This window comes from Ipomoea nil, unplaced genomic scaffold, assembly GCF_001879475.1.
Source record: "Ipomoea nil cultivar Tokyo-kokei standard unplaced genomic scaffold, Asagao_1.1 scaffold1932, whole genome shotgun sequence".
NCBI lineage: Eukaryota > Viridiplantae > Streptophyta > Magnoliopsida > Solanales > Convolvulaceae > Ipomoea > Ipomoea nil.
This window is the reverse complement of record NW_017618360.1, coordinates 52644-70739: the sequence shown is the minus strand read 5'-3', so window position 1 is coordinate 70739 and position 18096 is coordinate 52644. Positions and strand designations below refer to the sequence as shown.

The following is an 18096-nucleotide window of genomic DNA, read 5'->3' as shown; positions in this document are numbered from 1 at the left end:
TGCGGAAAAGGGTTGCCAAGCACGCATCTTTTGATTTTTTATTATTATTATTTTTAATATTATTATATTTATAATATAATATGAATGTGGGACTCATTTTTTAGAGTGTGATGAATTTTAGGGATGTAGTGTGAACAGTAGATGATTTGTAAATGAGATGATGTGGAAGTGAGACTCATTTTTTAGAGTGGGAGAGATTTGTAGGGATAATGTTAACCTTATAGTCTTGTTGTATAACTTCTTTCACAACCATTACCTAAAAGTATGCATTGGACAAACACTTGCTCTTGTGTTATGAAGCATACTAAAAATATCTTGCTGCGATGAGTTTAACGGAAAACATGTGCAATAAAAATAATGTTCCATTCACTCGACAACCCATTTCAAAGCTACATAAATCATTATTAAGTTTGAGAATTATTCACCCTTAACAGGGCGTTTGGTTCACTGTAATTTAGCTGTAGTTAATTTGCAATTCAGTGTATGTCTCAATTACATTGTTTGGTTTGAGGGAATTGCAATTCCCTCCTTTTGTTGAATTGCAATTCACGGGGTATCCCCATGAATTTGAGAAAGGAAAAACATATGAAATGACATTACTACCCTTGGATGTTATTACTATTATTATTACACAAGGATATTTTAGTCTTTATACCACTTATTTCCTTCTCAATTTCAATAATTATATTTCTCCATACCAAACAACGTAATTTGAATTCCTATTTTGTTTCCACCTTATTCTTTTTCACCGAATTACAATTCCTTTCTCACCTAATTACTTCCTTCCAACCAAACGCCCCGTAAAAATTAAAACCCATCCATGGTAAGAATCAATATTGAAAAAATCGCTAGGCGCCTGGGGATCGCCTAGGGCGCCTAGGCACGATTTTTGCAACAGTGGTAGGAGCATTGTCAAAATGGGTTGAGTCGGTCCCATCCCGTGTATACTTTTTCGCAAATTATGCCGTGCAACCGTGTGCACCATGTATGGTGCACAAACGATGTCGTTTTGACTAAAAACGTGCGTCCCACTTAAAAAAAAAAAATCAGGTTCAATTCTCAGTAATAGCATTTTTTTTTTTGGGCATAATTTGAATTATATATCCACAAATTCATAACTATATATTCACAAATTTATAACTATATATCCACAGTGAATGAATAACACAAAATCCAGAATGAATGAACTAAATATCCACAATGAATTAACTAAATATCCACAATGAATGAACTAAATATCCATAAATTCATAACTATATATCCACAAATTCATAAGTATATATCCACAATAATTTATAACTATATATCCGCAATAATACTGTTGAGGGAAATCGAAACTGAAACTTTTTTTTTAAATGAGACGCGCATTTTTTAATCAAAATGATATCGTTTTGCAATAGTGTGCACCATACATGGTGGGCTTTTGTGGGCTTGGTAGCATAATAGGATTCAAATAACCCTAACATGCCCCATATAATTAAGTTGGAGGGCCGGCCGTGGGTTGGGAAAATGGGACGTTATGCCATGGAATCGTGTTCATTATTCATGGTGAACACGGTTCCAACGGTGTTAGTACATCGTTATTTTTTTTTTTTTTCTTAATTTATTGTGTGACTTTTCTTCTTTATTTTCACATTTTGCGATTTCACTTTAATTTGAGGTGAATAAAAGATTTTGGACATTCATAAATTATGAATTCATGTCAGCACATTCACTTTGGAACCATGCCTACACATTCCCGTCCGAAATCACGGACATTCATAAATTATGAATCCATGCCTGCACATTCACTTTGAAACCATGCCTACACATTCACTTTGGAACCATGAGATTATGAATTTTCTGTTATGAGATTATGAATTTTCAGTTATGAGATTATGAATTTTTTGTTATGCGATTATGAATTTTCTGTTATGAGATTATGAATTTTCATTACATTCATAATTTCGGACATTCATAAATTATGAATTCATGCCTGCACATTCACTTTGGAACCATGCCTACATATTCCCGTCCGAAATCACGGACATTCATAAATTATGAATCCATGCCTGCACATTCACTTTGGAACCATGCCTACACATTCACTTTGGAACCATGAGATTATGAATTTTTTGTTATAAGATTATGAATTTTCTGTTATGAGATTATGAATTTTCAGTTGTGAGATTATGAATTTTCTGTTATGCGATTATGAATTTTCTGTTATGAGATTATGAATTTTCATAAAATTCATAATCTCATAACAGAAAATTCATAATTTGATCAAACGCGCGCCGTTAACTCCACATCCGCGAAATTTTTTTTTTTTTGCCTAAAAACGACGTCGTTTTGCCTTGTGTTCACCATTCTCGGTGAACACGATTCCATGGCATAATTTGCGTGGGAAAATGTGGTTAACATAATAAATAAATAAATAAATAAAAAGGTATAATTACCAATTAAAATCATGATTAATAAATAAATATTAAAAATAAGGAAAATAGCAAATTTTCTCCTGAATTATATACTTATAACACTTTACCCTTCAAATTATTTAAGTGGCACTTTTTTCCCTAAAATGTTAAATGGACATATTTACCATTAAAATAAATATTTCATTTATTTTTCTTATCCAACAAATAATGACCACGATTTGGTTCAAACAGAACAAACATTATAGCAACCAAACTGAAACATTCTGATTACAATTTAGAATCGAAACTCGATAGTTAGAGTTTATTAAAATCGCGAACCAGAACGGCCGGTTCATGTTCCGAACTAAAAAAAAAAAAATACATTTATTGTTGAATTTAGATTATTTTTAAAATAAAAAATAAAATTTTAAAATAAAGTTTGAACTAGCAGTTCAAACTGGATCTGAAACCGTTAACTGGCGGTTCAAAATCAAAACCAAATCGAGGTCATATATACTTATATGTGAGAATCATAATAAATGTAAAAAAGAACATACACTATTTGTAAATATTATAATTTTAATTTTAAAATAATGCTAGTAGTTGTTCTAATTTGAACCGCCGGTTCACGGTTTATGATCCAATTTGTTCGATCCATGATTTTAATAAACTGAAATCCAAATATTGGGTTCTGGATATGAATCATAACCGAAAACTTTTAATTCGATTGCTATAGTGTCCGATTCAGTTCGAACCGAACCGTCATTCCTACATATAAGCAATAATTTATTGGAGAAAAAAAATTATATAAAATGTTTACTTTAATGGATAGAGATGTCAATTTAATATATCAGGAAAAAAATCGTCACTTTTAAAATAATTAAAGAAACTAATATGCTTATATAAATAATTGATGGAGAAAATGTGTTATAAACATATAATTCAAGGGAAAAATATCATTTTCCCTTAAAAATAACAAGAAGGATAAAAAAAAAAAATAAAAAGGAAAAATGTCAAATAGGCCCTCGAACTTTAGCTTAAAAGTCAATTAGGCCCCTAAACTTTTTAAATGTGTAATTACACTTATCAACAATTCATTTAGGTGCAATGAAGGCCAAAAACAAGTTAATGACCTGCTATCACAGGTCATTAGGGTTCAAGCTACCTTCCGGCGAATTTTCTAGCAAAAAAGTGACCAGCAACCGACCCAGATTTGCCGAAAATTTCGTCGGTCACTTTTTTATCGAAAATTTCGTCGGTCACTTTTTTATCGAAAATTTCGCCGGTCACTTTTTTTTTTTTTTTTTATCTGGTCGGTTGCTGGTCACTTTTTTGCTAGAAAATTCACCGGAAGGTAGCCTGAACCCTAATGACCTGTGATAGCAGGTCATTAATTTGTTTTTGGGCTTCATTGCACTTAAATGAATTATTGATGGATGTAATTACATATTTAAAAAATTTAAAGACCTAATTGACTTTTAAGCTAAAGTTCGAGAGCCTATTTGACTCTTTTTCTAAAAAAAAAATAACAATAAATACATCGCAAGATTGTAAATTAATAACATACCGAGTATAATTTTGGTTACTATAAAGGGCTTAGCCACGCGACATACACGGGTCAAGCCCATTAGGCCACATTTTTGTATGGTTCATACTTTTTGTGGCCATAACCCACCTCACTATAGGTGATATGATCCATGAGATTGGCAATAGTTATGCTGTGCAACCGAATGTACCATGCGCATGGTGCATACAGTTCAAAACGACGTCGTTTTGATTAAAAACGCGTGTCCCACTTAAAAAAAAAAAATCAGGTTCGACTCTCAGCAATAGCATTATTGTGGATATATAGTTATGAAATTCTGGATATATAGTTATGAAATTGTGGTTATATAGTTATGAATTTATGGATATTTAGTTCATTCATTGTGGATATTTAGTTCAATCATATATTGTGGATATTTAGTTCATTCATTGTGGATTTTTACTTCATTCATTCATTCATTGTGGATTTTTACTTCATTCATTCATTCATTGTGGATTTTTACTTCATTCATTCACTGTGGATATATAGTTATGAAATTATGGATATATAGTTATGAAATTGTGGATATTTAGTTCATTCATTGTGGATATTTAGTTCAATCATATATTGTGGATTTTTACTTCATTCATTCATTCATTGTGGATTTTTACTTCATTCATTCATTCATTGTGGATTTTTACTTCATTCATTCATTCATTGTGGATTTTTACTTCATTCATTCATTCATTGTGGATTTTTACTTCATTCATTCACTGTGGATATATAGTTATGAAATTATGGATATATAGTTATGAAATTGTGGATATATAAAAATGCTATTGTCGGGAATCGAACCTGATTTCTTCTTTAAGTGGGACGCGCGTTTTTTTAACCAAAACGGCGCCGTTTTGCAACCGTATGCACCTTGCAAGGTGCATTCGGTTGCACAGCATAATTTGCGATGAGATTGGCCCGTGGATTTCGGCTCACGTTGAGTCGTTGACACTCCTACCGCAAATTATGCTGTCTACATGGTGTATACGGTTGCAAAAACGACGTCATTTTGATTAAAAACGTGCGTCTTACTTTAAAAAAAATAGGTTTAATTTCCGGTAATAGCATTTTTGTGTGTGCATAATTTGAATTATATATCCACAAATTCATAACTATATATCCACAAATTCATAACTATATGAATAATACAAAATCCAAAATTAATGAATTAAATATCTACAATGAATGAACTAAATATCCACAATGAATGAACTAAATATTTATAAATTCATAACTATATATCCACAAATTCATAACTATATATCCACAATAATGTTATTGACGGGAATCGAAACTGAATATTTTTAAATGAGATATGCATTTTTAGTCAAAATGACGTCATTTTGTTACCGTGTGCACCATAGGGTTGCACATCATAACTATTGCACTCCTACATGCCAGCTGAAGTATTGGGCTTTATTTACCACTGAGGCCCATAAGAATTTAGTTGAACTGCGTAGGTTACAACAGTGTTAAAATGAAACCAGCTAGCTAGCAGTGAAAGTGTAAACGAGAGAGAAATGAAATGAAAGTTGCATAATAATATAATATTACAAGGAAAGTACTTGGGTGTACTTTCATTTTAAACTGTCAATTTATACTTTCTTTCACATGTTTTTAATGTAGACATTTTTTTATGGACCTATGATAAAAATAACCAATTATGTCACCTCAGAGAATATAAATGAGGGAATAGAATTTTGAGATTCGTACAACTCATATTATAATGTATAAGAGGATATGATGATAATTGAAGTTAAGATGAAGATTTAAGACAAAGCAGCAAGAGAATCAAGCATCTCCATAACCACATCACAAATACGCTTAAAACCCTGCTCTCTAATCGCCAGCTGACGCGGATAAGCCAATCCCGGATATCTCCTAAACCCATTGTGACAAACGTTGGGATAATCCGCGGCGGCCATGACGTGCATGTACGCGTAGTCATACATCTCAGCGTCCAAGTCCTGAATCGACGCCAGGAGAGCGTCGCCGGCGTACGAATACTTGTCTGCACAATCCCTCAGCAGCTTCTTCATCGTAGCACTGGTGTCGTTCGCGGAGGAGCCACCGCCGCCGCCGCCGCCGCCGATGAGGGACGAGAGGTAAGATTTGGTGGCGGTGGCGTTGGCTACTCCAACCCTAACCATGATTTGGGCCAAGTCTTTGGTGTCCGATGCCTTTGAGCTGGTGGAGTCGGATTTGAGAGAGGAAACACACAGATCATAGTACTTTGTGTTCTTGCAAGTCTTTTGTATCAGATCGTCCGAGGAATCTCCATGCACTGGATTCAACAACAACACAACAACAATAATAATCGCCAAGAAACAGCGGCAATAATGGTGATAATAATCAGATCCCATGGGAATTGAATACTTTGGGAGGAGGAAAAAGAGAGTTTTTGGGGAAGGATTGATGTGAACTCGATCTGAAGCAAAGCTAGCAAACTGGGTAAAGAAAAGCAAGGTGATGATGGAATTTATAGAGATGTGCAAATTAGCTTTATTGCTATGGGAATGGGACCGAGACACAAAATAATAGTCCACAGATTGATCATGGAAATGTGTTTTCTTACAGCTGCCAACATATTATATTATATATAAAAAAAATTAAATATGGTTCATTCATGACCACCTAAACCGAAACGTTATGCTGTAAGCACGTGCTTACCTCGCAAGGTGGGCACGGTTTCATATTCATAATTTCTATACCGTAGATTTATAAAATTTATACTTTATTAATAATTTTTAAATCATAGATTCATAATTTAAAAAATACAGTAGATTCATAATTTCTATATAGTAGATTCATAATTTCTATACTACAGATTCATAATATCTGTACAGTAAATTCATAATTTCTGTACTGTAAATTCATAATTTCTAAACCGTATAGTTATCAAATTATGAACATATAATTCTCTGATTTGTGAAAACAGAGTTTAACAATTGAAATCTAAAGTATAAATTTTATGAATCTACAGTATAGAAATTATGGATATGGAATGTGAGCACGTGCTCACAGTATAATTTGCCACCTAAACCCGGTCGGACCATCTAAACCCCTCTATAACCCCAAAATAAATACCCTATTAAATTACTCAAATTCTCTTAAATTACCCACTAACCGGCCATTATTTTCCCATTACCACTCATCTTTTATAACCCACTAAACACCCATTAAATCCTAAGTAATTGCCTATTAAACTGCCCATTAATCACCCTAGTTATTTCTAAATTCCATAACCTCCAGGAGAGAGGACATTATTTCCCATTAAACATAGCTCTATCTTGGACTATAAAAAGAGGGGGTCACGTTGAGGAGGTGGGATCCATCTTGTTCATCTTCACGCAAGGGGGCTCCATTTTTCTACCACAAGAATAGCTCCAAATATTTGAAAGAAGGAGAGATAGCTTCACTCTTACACAAACATGTACAAATTAATTGAAGTTCTCGAATCCACCATGTTATACGGAGGAAATCAAGAACTTTGTCACCTAAGAGAGTGAACTCAATACACTCTTATTTGGGTTTTTTTTTTTTTTTTTTTTTTTTTTTTTTTTTTTTTTTTTTAACTGTTATTTGGGTTATTAGTAATACAATATGTCAATATTGGTAGCTAGTATAGTGTTATTTGTTAGGACCTGTTTGGAAGGAACAGTATCATTTATTGGGAACTTTTTGGAGTTTGGGCAGGTGCCAAAATGAAGTCACGGGGGTTCACTACTGCTATAGTGTATCATTTCAATGGAACCTTAGCTAGCCACCATGCTCCATCTATCCATATATTTGTCGGTCCATCATGTCGCATAGAATATTGGTTTTCAGACTACATGCCACGGTTTCTTTTCATATCTTCCAACTTCCAAGTGCATTTACATTTCTTTATTTCCCCCTCTCAATTATTGGTTTTTTTTTTTTTTTTTCTTTTTTTACTTCCTTACATAGTTTTTGTTGACATCCCTCAATGCATGTAACGTGATATTGTACTGCTGAGATTTTGAAATTTCAATATTTTGTTTTGAGTAGTATTGAAATTTCAATATAATGTAACATCATCAAACATATTTTCGTCCTACTTTAATTTGCTAACCACCCTAACTACATAGCATGCATGCAAGTAGTACTTGGGAGAAGAGACCAATGTTCGAACATTGACAGTAACAGTGTGATGATTATGCTTAAAGTGGGCAGATCCTTGTGTGCGCGGTTCTGTCTGCTGAGCCATTGAATCCGTTGGGCGGGGTGTGGAGGGTCATTGAGGTTGATGATTCAACCTTTTGGGAGAAACATGCAAGTAGTATAGTATAAATGATACTCCCTCCGTCTCTAATTGATTGTCTCATTTGCTTTTTGCACGATTTTTAATATAACATAATAAATGTTACTAACTTTTCAATTTTGCCCCTCAAAAGTATGTGTTATTTGTATAAAGTACAATTTTATTTACCTCTAGAAATTTGAAAAGTCAAAATGATAAATTGGGAAATGTAGAGTGATAGTTATATTCAATTTTGAAAAGATGATAATATTTTGTGACAAATTAAAAAGGAAAATAAGACAGGTAAAATTTGACTGAGGGAGTAACATTTAATATTTTGGAGAAGGATGTGTTTTGATTGTAAATGGTTAAGGTTATTTATATATATTAGAGGAAGATTGATAGGGATGTGATTACTGACCAAAGTGTTTGATAGCCACTCCCATTATTTCTTGCATGTGTATATATATGACTTTCATTGATCAGTTTTTGTGGTATTGAAAATGACGATTAACCACTCTTTGCATGAATTATCATATGTCTCTTATCAAAATTGAATAACAATCATATCATGACTCAATTGACAAACACTTATATCAATCTCGTAAGATATTCATTGATTAGTTTTGATGGTAATGAAAATGACTATCGATTTCTCTTTGAATGACTAGTCTCCTGTCTTTTGTAGGAATTAAAGAAAAAATTTGACTTGAATGATGGGGCTTAATTACTTCATTTTGGGCAGAATTTTACACTCTTTTACTATGTATATTATCCCCATATTATATGCCATCATTTTTATTATCTGATGTGAAAAACAATAATATACTATTTTGAGCACTTGAGTCCTCAAAAAATGATTACATTAAGAATTTGAAAGTATAATTGAGTAAAATTTGAGAGTAAAAAATGATAATAGTACACATAATTTTTTATTTTTTTTTAACTTGATATATAGAGCTAATTCATCTTACCAAGTTGTTATTGCTGATGCATCTTGCTAGTGTTGTTTGACTTTAATTTGTATAATTGATATTAGGCAACAAACTTGCTGTTGAGCATGTAACTATCAGCTTAGCTTTTTAGTTGAGATGAAACACATGCTTCAATTTGGTATCAGAGCTCGACCAAAGATCATGGGTTTGAATCTCTACGTCACCCGATAAGCGACTACGGGATTTCGGAGATTGAAAATTTAGGGGGAAGCATGTTTTAATCCGGAATTTGGAGAGACTAATAATAAAAGTAATAATGTTTAATTTTAAAATATAATTAAAAATATGTTTAATTTAATATCTACATAGACACTAAGACACCACATGACATGGTAACATAGTGAGAGGAAGAGATTAAACTGCTATTTGGTATAAATGAACAAATTTAGTTATTTGATTGAGCGATTTAATTACATATTTTATAAGTCTAATGACTTAATTACATTTTTGTATTTAATTCGATGATCAATTTGAATGTTTTTCCCGAGAGTTATCATGCATCCACTCACCCTCTCATTTTGGGGAGAAGATGGGAGGAGAAGAAACTGAGGGCAATTTGGGAACTCCACGGAGATAGGGAGAAGTAAGGGGGTTGAGCAAAAGAAAAGTAAGTTGAGGTGGTTAAATGAAAGAAAAACAAGTTGGGGGTAGTTAAATGAAAGAAAAATAAGTTGAGGGGGTTAAGTGCTGTTTTCTCCGTTTTGTTTCTATTTTCGTCAATCTGTAAAACCCTGATCCTCCTCAGTAGAAGCTAAAACCAACCGGGATTACCAGATTTTCCGCTCTCATCTGATCCATAACGACGAGGTACTCTTTTTGTTCTTCTCGAAATACCATTACTTGTTTAGTGATTTGATGCTATGAATGTGTGCATTACACGGTGTACTGTGTGCGTCATGTGGATGAATGTCCGCTATTCTTAATTTATTGTCCTCTCGGAGACATTAATTATTGAAGTTGACTCATCGGAGAATTTCATTATCTGCCGCCGTTTCTGTATTTCCTTGTATCTGCTATCTATTTCTGCGCTATAAATGTCTGTTCGGCGACTGGCTTTTCATTAATTTCATGCTGTTTCGTGTACATAGTTGGAATGAAATTTGAGTAGCAGAGCTGCAGTGGTCTCTATCCAGTGAATTGAATGTTTCATTCACCATATTCTGGAATCTCAATTTTGCAAAAGGTCCCTGATTTTCAGTAGGTTTAGAGTCATGGAACAGTTTGACTTAGAATGCTGTTTTTTTCATGTAGGTTTGTGTTGGTGAGATGCAACCTTTTCATCCATTAGTTTGGCAGTGCGCAAAATGAAACCGAGGACCAATGGGATATCTAGAGCCCAGAGGTCGAAAGTAAATCATGGCGAGGGGTCAAATTGGATCCTAATTGCAGGGGGCACTTTACTAAGTACATTTTCAGTGTTCTTGGGCTACAAGCTCAAGCAGGTGCTCAATGCAAAACAACAGAATACTCGTGACAATGCTTTTAAAGGTCTTTTGTACTTCATGGATTAGGTGCTGCCCTAAAAAATTAAGTCGCAGTCTTAATTTGTATTGCACTTTAGTGCAGGAAATGAAAGCCGCGAAGAGGGGAAGAAGTCTAGGAATTTAGATATGCAGTCGAGCTCGTATTCCTTTGCCAAAGATGATGAAAACTGTTACACCTTCCCTTCAGGTCAAGAAATGCTTAGTCATCTAATTGAACCTTCAGTTGGTTGCATAGATTGTTAGTTTTTATTTATTTTTCCCTGCTTGCTTATTCATTACTTTTTTTGGTCAGACCACGAGGTGTCCTAAGCAGGCCCTAACTAGGCACCTTTAAGCCTGTACCATACTCAGACTAATCCCTGTTCGCACCGGGCTGGCCCAATTAAGGGACAAAGTGCTGGCCAGATTGCTTATTCATTACTTTGGAAGCTGCTTTCTGCTAGATTGTAAACTGTAAAGCATGATTTAATCTACATCCCCTCTTTCAAATGGAAGGAAAATATATAACATAGTTATCACACAGATAAAAATGTGGCACAAATCCACTCCTGCCAAATGCTTACTGGAATGAAGCAAAACAGCACCTTCCCGGAGGTGCATGCTTTAGGCCCTAAAGCATAAAATGTTAGGTGTTTATCATGTCGGGAAACTAGAGAGAAGGGGAGGTGTGTTTCTTCTGCTTCCCCTTCCTGTCTACAAGGGGAGAGTTTACTCTATCATTCTCCTCCTTGAGTGCATTTTGACAATTGAATGGAGAAGGTTTTGTTTCTCTTGTATGTTGCAGTCTTGTGAACATTCATTTCTATTCTTTTAACCTTTAATGAAACAGGAACTGGAGGTGTGGTGGAAAGAAAACAGCAAGGCAATGGTCAAGTGTTGACAGAACCTGAAATGAGACTTCCTCGGATATCAGTTCCTGCTCTTGAATTCAGTAAAGAGAATGGGTCCTGTTCTCACTATCATCTTGAACCACTACAGAAGCCATTCCATTACTCAAACAGCTCTGAGTCACCACGTGTCTCAGATTCCAGTTCTGACATTTTCAGCAAGCGGGAAGTGATACAGAAACTGAGACAACAGCTAAAGAGAAGGGATGACACGATACTTGAGATGCACGAACAGATTGTAGAAATGAAAAGTTCTTTGAATTTTCAGCTCTCACATTCCACTCATCTACAGTCTTTGGTAGATGCTGCAAACAGGGATCTTTTGGATTCAGAGAGAGAAATACAGCAGCTGAGAAAAGTAATTACAGATTGCTGTATTGGACAACTGGATTCTTGTGAAAATGCCCCAACAGCACCTTCTTGGGCAGGCTATGGAAATGTCCATTTTGAAGTTGAGAGTCATCCGGTATCTTCAGAAAAGGGGAGAGGCAATTGGGAAAGGATAGAAGTTCTGAAGCGCGAAGTGGATGAACTGAAGGAAATAATTGAAGGGAAAGAGTACCTTCTCCAGAGCTGCAAGGAGCAAAAGGTCGAGCTCTCAACAAAGATCAAGGAGATGCAGCGTAGGTTGGATTCTCAGCTCCCATATATTTTGCAGGCATAGACCGTGTGTATTCTTGTTCGACTCTCATCTTTCTATTCCTCTTTTTTCCTAGTTTACTTTCAATTCCCACAATGTGTAAAAGCTTGATTGTCTTCTGTACACGGTAGAATGAATTAGTTTGGAAAGAAATGAATAAAAGTGATACATGAAATATAATGGAAATTCTCTTTTGCATTGTGACCTATTGAGGGACTAAATATAAGGGCCAATGGTTAAAAAAAATAATGAATTGGTAAAAATCTTAAATCTGCCTTGTGAAGCCACAAGAGGAGCTCATGCATTGAGTTTTTTTTTTTTTTTTTTTTTTTTTTTTTTTCATTAAACACATTTACAATAAAGCAAATAAACACGCAAGTTGGGACTGTCTCTCAAAATGGGATTGTGTCTCTCTTTTGGCTATTAATATGCAGAGTGAATTGTCCAGAATGGAGTTTTGTCTCTTTTTAGCTTCTCCTAAAATGTTGAATCCCCAACCCGGAAGACCCCATCCCTTATTCTGACAGAGCATTTGGGAGGATGTAAATCACGGTGACTCAGTAAACAGAGTCAAATGCCCTAATTAGAGTCAAATGCCGGTAGAACATAATTCTCACACTGCTGCTGTCGATGTTTGAATATGTGGAGTGGAGAAATGTTAAAAAAGATGTGGGGAGGAAATGTAAATAGAAATCATATATGGTTTTATGTAATTTTGTTGTTGTTTTTTTTTTTTTTTTTTTTTTTCTTGTATTTAAATGAGTGTGGTTTATTGGGCCTCTTTTCATGTAATTGTGACTTTAATCTCTGGGCTCACGGGAGTCGGGAGAGAGTATTTGAGTATTTCCCGCCAGAATTCCCCCTACCTTTCCCATTTTCCCTCGCATTTCTCGCTGTGCTCATAAAGAGAGCCCTAAAACCTTACTATCACTGTGATCTCGTCCGTCCTAGTCACCTAAAACTTGTAGCAGAATTGAATTCGACAAGGGAAAGGGAATTTCTTTGCTAAAAAATGAAAGGCGGTACACTTCAGATTAATTGGCACGATACTAAGCCTGTTTTGACGCTCGATTTCCACCATCTCACCGGAACCCTAGCCACCGGCGGTGCCGATTTCGACATCAAGGTTCCATCTCCTTCTCTCAATTTCGTCGGTTACACTTAATTTTTTGCGTATTAATACTTATTTTAACTTATTATGCTCAAACTAAAATTTGCAGTAAATTAGCACATGTACTTGATTTTTCTTTAAATTAGTTTTACATCCGCTTAAGTTGATAAATAACGTTCCTAGTATTAGTAGTTTAGATGCTAGTGGTGATTGTAGATGAAAAATGTGTTTTTAAAAGAAGAATTTTGGTGAGTATTCATATTTTAGGAAATGAACTGAACATTTCAGCTATGGGTGATCAATCCGACTGAAGATAAAAAAAAAGCTCCGGAAGTTACTTATAAGACTAGTCTTTCTTACCACAGCTCAGCAGTAAATGTGCTCCGCTTCTCTCCTTCAGGTAAGATATATTATATATTGTGCTTCATTCAGAAATCTAACACAGTTAGATTAGAATATGGCGCCGCCTATGTTAATTTTTGCCATTTTTTGTTTAATATATACATTTTCCTCCAAAATGTGCAGGTGAACATTTGGCTTCTGGTGCAGATGGTATGAATTAGATAAACTTAATCACCAATTTTGTTGAAGAAGAGAATTGACATTTCATTTATCCTAAATACCTTTTGTTTTATTTTCAAAAATAAAAACCTTTTGTTTTGTTTTTTGTTTTTGTTTTTGTTTTGTTTTGTTTTTTTTTTAAAAAAAAAATTATTTGACATTGTATTCTCAAATTGAATTGCTCCTTATATAGGGGGTGAGCTGATATTATGGAAGTTACATTCAACAGATGGCGGTGAAGTATGGAAAGTCCTGAAGACATTATCGTAAGACTTGCATTTAGAGTGACCTCCTTTTCCATCAAGACTCAAGTAAAATTAGTGATTGTTTTAGTTTATGCCGCCAATTTTACAAAGTTAATGGGCTCAGTGTGATGATCAAGGTTAATTTGACTACGCACCTATTTGGATGAAACTGAAAATGATTTAATCTCAAGACCAGGGACTTAAAAATTCAATAGCAGCACTTGCTTCTAATTTTAAATTTGTCTGATCAAGGATCTCTAAATCGGGATCAGACATTTTTTCCATGACTACTGAACACATGAAGCTTAAATGCTCATATGCTGTATTGCTCTCACTTTGAGAGTGTTCATCAATTGCCGGTTGATTTTTTCTTCAAGTGTTTGGTGTTGCAGAGACCATAGTATAACACATGAAATTTTGATTTCATCGCGGAATGGAATCCATTAAATATAGATGTCAAAAGCTCTCGCTTTAATAACTACACCTATGGTTTTCTTATTATCTGATTCTTGTGAATTTGCTAACTTATAGGTTTCACCGCAAGGATATATTAGACTTGGAGTGGTCTAATGATGGTGCATATCTAATTTCTGGATCTGTTGATAATTCATGTATCATATGGGATGCGAACAAAGGTGAGTTAGCAACATGACTCTTACTTTGTTCAATGGGGTTCTGAAAAGAATGTTGAGTTTTAACCTGATGTTCAGTATGTCTTTTCCAGGTTCTGTTCATCAGATTTTGGATGGCCATTTCCACTATGTCCAAGGTGTTACATGGGATCCATTGTCTAAGTATGCTGCATCACTCAGCTCAGATAGATCATGCCGTATTTACGTAAACAAACCATCCAAAATGAAAGGAATTGAGAAGATGAATTTTGTTTGTCAGCATGTTATTGCCAAAATAGAATCACAAACAGCAGATGAGTCTAAGGTAAGGTTTCAATTTGTTCCATCTTTGGGATCTGTGCTATAAATAGATGCTCTATAAGTAATGAGCTTTTGTATGGCATGGAGAGCAGTCTGCGAAAAGCCATCTTTTTCTTGATGAGACACTGCCATCTTTCTTCCGAAGATTAGCATGGTCACCGGATGGATCATTTCTACTTGTACCTGCAGGTATATTTTTAAAATTTCCCTAATCATGAAAATATAATTTTAATTTGGGAAGAATGAAAAGTACTTTTCCCTTTACAGGTTCTTACAAATATTCCCCTACTTCTGCACCAACAAATACTGCTTTTGTATTTTCTAGAAAAGATCTATCAAGGCAAGACAATTTCTTTGTTGCCAGATTACTTTCTTTGTGTGTGTGTGTGTGTGTGTGTGTGTGTGTGTGTGTGTTAAATATATACTATGGGTTTGATCATATTCGTTTTAGCTTCATGTTCACTTACTCTTCATTTTACAGGCCTGCTTTGATTCTTCCTGGTGCCAGCAAACCTGTTGTTGCAACACGTTTCTGTCCTGTGTCTTTCAAATTGCGGGGTTCAAACTCATGTAGTTGTTAAATTCAACTTCCCAGTCTCTTTTTGTGCTTTTATATGATTGGTATTCTGTTTGTTAATGCCAGAGTGTCTGTCTTCTATGACTTCTGCAGCTACATTCTTCAAGCTTCCATACCGCCTTATTTTTGCTGTGGCCACTTTGAATTCCGTATACATATATGACACAGAGGGCGTTGAACCAATAGCAGTCATAGCTGGTCTTCACTATGCAGCAGTAACTGACATTGCATGGTACTGTAAACCAAATTAGTTTTGGTGTATGCTTCTTTTGTTTCATTTCACTTGCATCTAATGATTAGTATTATTACTATTGTTTTTACTCTTTGGTTAAGGTCTCCTGACGGGAAATTTCTAGCGTTGTCTTCTCAAGATGGTTATTGCACTCTCCTAGAGTTTGAAAATGAAGAACTGGGAACTCCTTTCGCAGTATCAGAAGGGAAGAATGCCGTTGGTCTAGAAAACAGAGATGAGTTTCAGAAAAGGACTGAAAAAACAGTGGAATCTACTCCTACTCCTAGTCGTAGTCCGAGTCATTGTGGTAGAATTGCAGATGCAGATGTTAGAAAAATGGAGGAACAGGCAAACGATGGGAAGCCATCTTCTACAGCTACCAAACCCGCTCAAATTCCCGCCAAGGTCACAAAAAAGCGTATCACTCCCATGGCCATTGATTAATGAAGACAATCTGTATCTGTGTAGTAATACATGTTTCCCTTCTTCCTCTTTTAACTATTACTAGTAGTTTTTGGCATTTTTGTATGACTTGCAGACTATGTTACATCTATATTTCAGTAATGAATGGGTATAAATATATACTTGAAAGTTATGGCAAATTATTGTGTGGACCATGGTCCACATAGTGTTGTGTGGATCATAATAAAAAGTATATTTTTAATATACTAAATGTATATTATTTTTGTACTGAATATACATTATATAATATAATGTATACTCAGTACACGAATAATGTACATCCCCTGAATATGATGTACATTATCTTTGTATTGAATGCACATTATTTTATAGTATACAAATATCGTCCATACAATTTGTGTGGACTATGGTCCACACAATAATGATTGGAAAGTTATGATACACATCCCACATTCAATCGTTATGCTATGCAACCGTGGTGCACACGATTGCAAAACGACGCCGATTCATTTAAAAAAAAAAAAAATCTCGTTCGGACTGTTGTTAATGGCGTTAGGCGGTTTCCTTTCGTATTCAAACTGTAGGATATATCCATAATTTGATAACAAATATATCCAGAATTACATAACTATATATCCAGAATTACGTACATAACTATATATTCATAATTTGACAACAGTATATTCAGAAATAATAAGTACACATTCATAATTTCATATCTATATATTCATAATTTCAAAACTAGACATTCATAATTACATAAGTCCATATTCAGAATTCTTAAAGTGCTTGTTCACAGAGAAATGTATCCATAATTGCATAACTACACATCCATAATTTCAAAACTATATATCCATAACTTTATAACTATATATTCAGACTTGCATAAACTATATATTTATAAATTATAAGTACACGTCGATTGGAGTTTTTGTAAAAATAAATAAATAAATAAAATTATTTGATTGGTGGAGTTAAACGGTGCCACTATTGGCACCGTTTCTCCATCATAGTAAAACGGTGTCGTTTTGCAATGCATGTTGCACACGGTTGCACAGCATAATTTGCGTCCCACATTGGATTGGGCGGAATTTGGACCTTAAAAGTTGATTGGGGCAATGTTAGGCCCAATTCAATTATGGTTCAAAGGTTAAGGGACAGAGTGAGTACGACGTTGGATGTACGTGTGAATTAATGCAGTGGTCTGGTTGTGATATTTAATGCATGCAGCATATATACGAGCAGAGCAATCTCTCTTCGATCTGCGTTATCAACCCTTCTGTCTCCATGTACGTACTCGGTACACCATCTATTTGCCTATATCTCTCAATCCAATGCAGTACAAGAGCAGTGAAGTGGTCCAAACTCCAGACCAAACACAAGACTGATGCAAAAGCTAGCTTTGCTTTGCTTTGAGGACATATACTTCTTAGTACTACAATAAATGTATGTGTCTCAATTTTTTGTAAATATCTATATAGAGTTCATCATCATTTTGGTTCCTCATTTGTTTTCCAATTGTCAATGCAGTCTCTAGTTTTCAATTTAATCATCGAACTGTTTAAAATTTCGTTAATTAAATACTTTCAGGGACCAAAATGGTGTTTCCACATTTTTAAAATTTCGTCAATTTGGTTCCTGAAATTGTTTAATTAACGAAATTTTAAACAATTTGAAGATTAAATTGGTTGAAATTGAAAACTATGGACTATATTGACAATTGGAAAACAATTAAGAAACCAAAATATTGATTTCTCATATCTATATATTTCG

General features: G+C 34.5%; 3 protein-coding genes across 4 annotated transcripts; 2 read left to right on the top strand and 1 right to left on the bottom strand.

Moving 5' to 3' along the window:
- Positions 1 to 5699: 5699 nt before the first annotated feature.
- Positions 5700 to 6528, bottom strand: LOC109193952 (cell wall / vacuolar inhibitor of fructosidase 2). The gene has a single exon (XM_019344783.1). It carries the CDS (start codon positions 6336 to 6338, stop codon positions 5745 to 5747), a length of 594 nt encoding a protein of 197 aa, XP_019200328.1. The 5' UTR covers positions 6339 to 6528; the 3' UTR covers positions 5700 to 5744.
- Positions 6529 to 9931: 3403 nt separating this feature from the next.
- LOC109193798 lies at positions 9932 to 12440 on the top strand. 2 transcript variants are annotated; one of them, XM_019344613.1, is made up of 4 exons: positions 9932 to 10038; positions 10483 to 10719; positions 10798 to 10902; positions 11545 to 12440. In XM_019344613.1, the coding sequence occupies exons 2-4, from the start codon at positions 10536 to 10538 to the stop codon at positions 12264 to 12266; spliced, it is 1011 nt and encodes a 336-aa protein (XP_019200158.1). In that variant the 5' UTR covers positions 9932 to 10038; positions 10483 to 10535; the 3' UTR covers positions 12267 to 12440. The 2 variants fall into 2 exon arrangements, with proteins under 2 accessions (XP_019200158.1, XP_019200159.1); XM_019344614.1 differs by lacking the exon at positions 9932 to 10038 and having other exon boundaries at positions 10793 to 10902.
- Positions 12441 to 13088: 648 nt separating this feature from the next.
- On the top strand, positions 13089 to 16493 carry LOC109193820 (chromatin assembly factor 1 subunit FAS2). The gene is made up of 11 exons (XM_019344645.1): positions 13089 to 13368; positions 13642 to 13753; positions 13879 to 13905; positions 14108 to 14180; positions 14691 to 14794; positions 14884 to 15095; positions 15184 to 15280; positions 15359 to 15431; positions 15573 to 15661; positions 15762 to 15900; positions 16002 to 16493. Exons 1-11 carry the CDS (start codon positions 13255 to 13257, stop codon positions 16342 to 16344), a joined length of 1383 nt encoding a protein of 460 aa, XP_019200190.1. The 5' UTR covers positions 13089 to 13254; the 3' UTR covers positions 16345 to 16493.
- Positions 16494 to 18096: the final 1603 nt, after the last annotated feature.

Coding starts and splice junctions, on each gene's coding strand:
- LOC109193798 (XM_019344613.1), top strand. CDS start 10,536: ATGAAACCGAGGACCAATGGGATATCTAGAGCCCAGAGGTCGAAAGTA. Junction 10,720..10,797: donor TCGTGACAATGCTTTTAAAG/GTCTTTTGTACT, acceptor ACTTTAGTGCAG/GAAATGAAAGCCGCGAAGAG. Junction 10,903..11,544: donor CTGTTACACCTTCCCTTCAG/GTCAAGAAATGC, acceptor TTAATGAAACAG/GAACTGGAGGTGTGGTGGAA.
- LOC109193820 (XM_019344645.1), top strand. CDS start 13,255: ATGAAAGGCGGTACACTTCAGATTAATTGGCACGATACTAAGCCTGTT. Junction 13,369..13,641: donor GTGCCGATTTCGACATCAAG/GTTCCATCTCCT, acceptor TGAACATTTCAG/CTATGGGTGATCAATCCGAC. Junction 15,096..15,183: donor AAACAGCAGATGAGTCTAAG/GTAAGGTTTCAA, acceptor CATGGAGAGCAG/TCTGCGAAAAGCCATCTTTT.
- LOC109193952 (XM_019344783.1), bottom strand. CDS start 6,338: ATGGGATCTGATTATTATCACCATTATTGCCGCTGTTTCTTGGCGATT.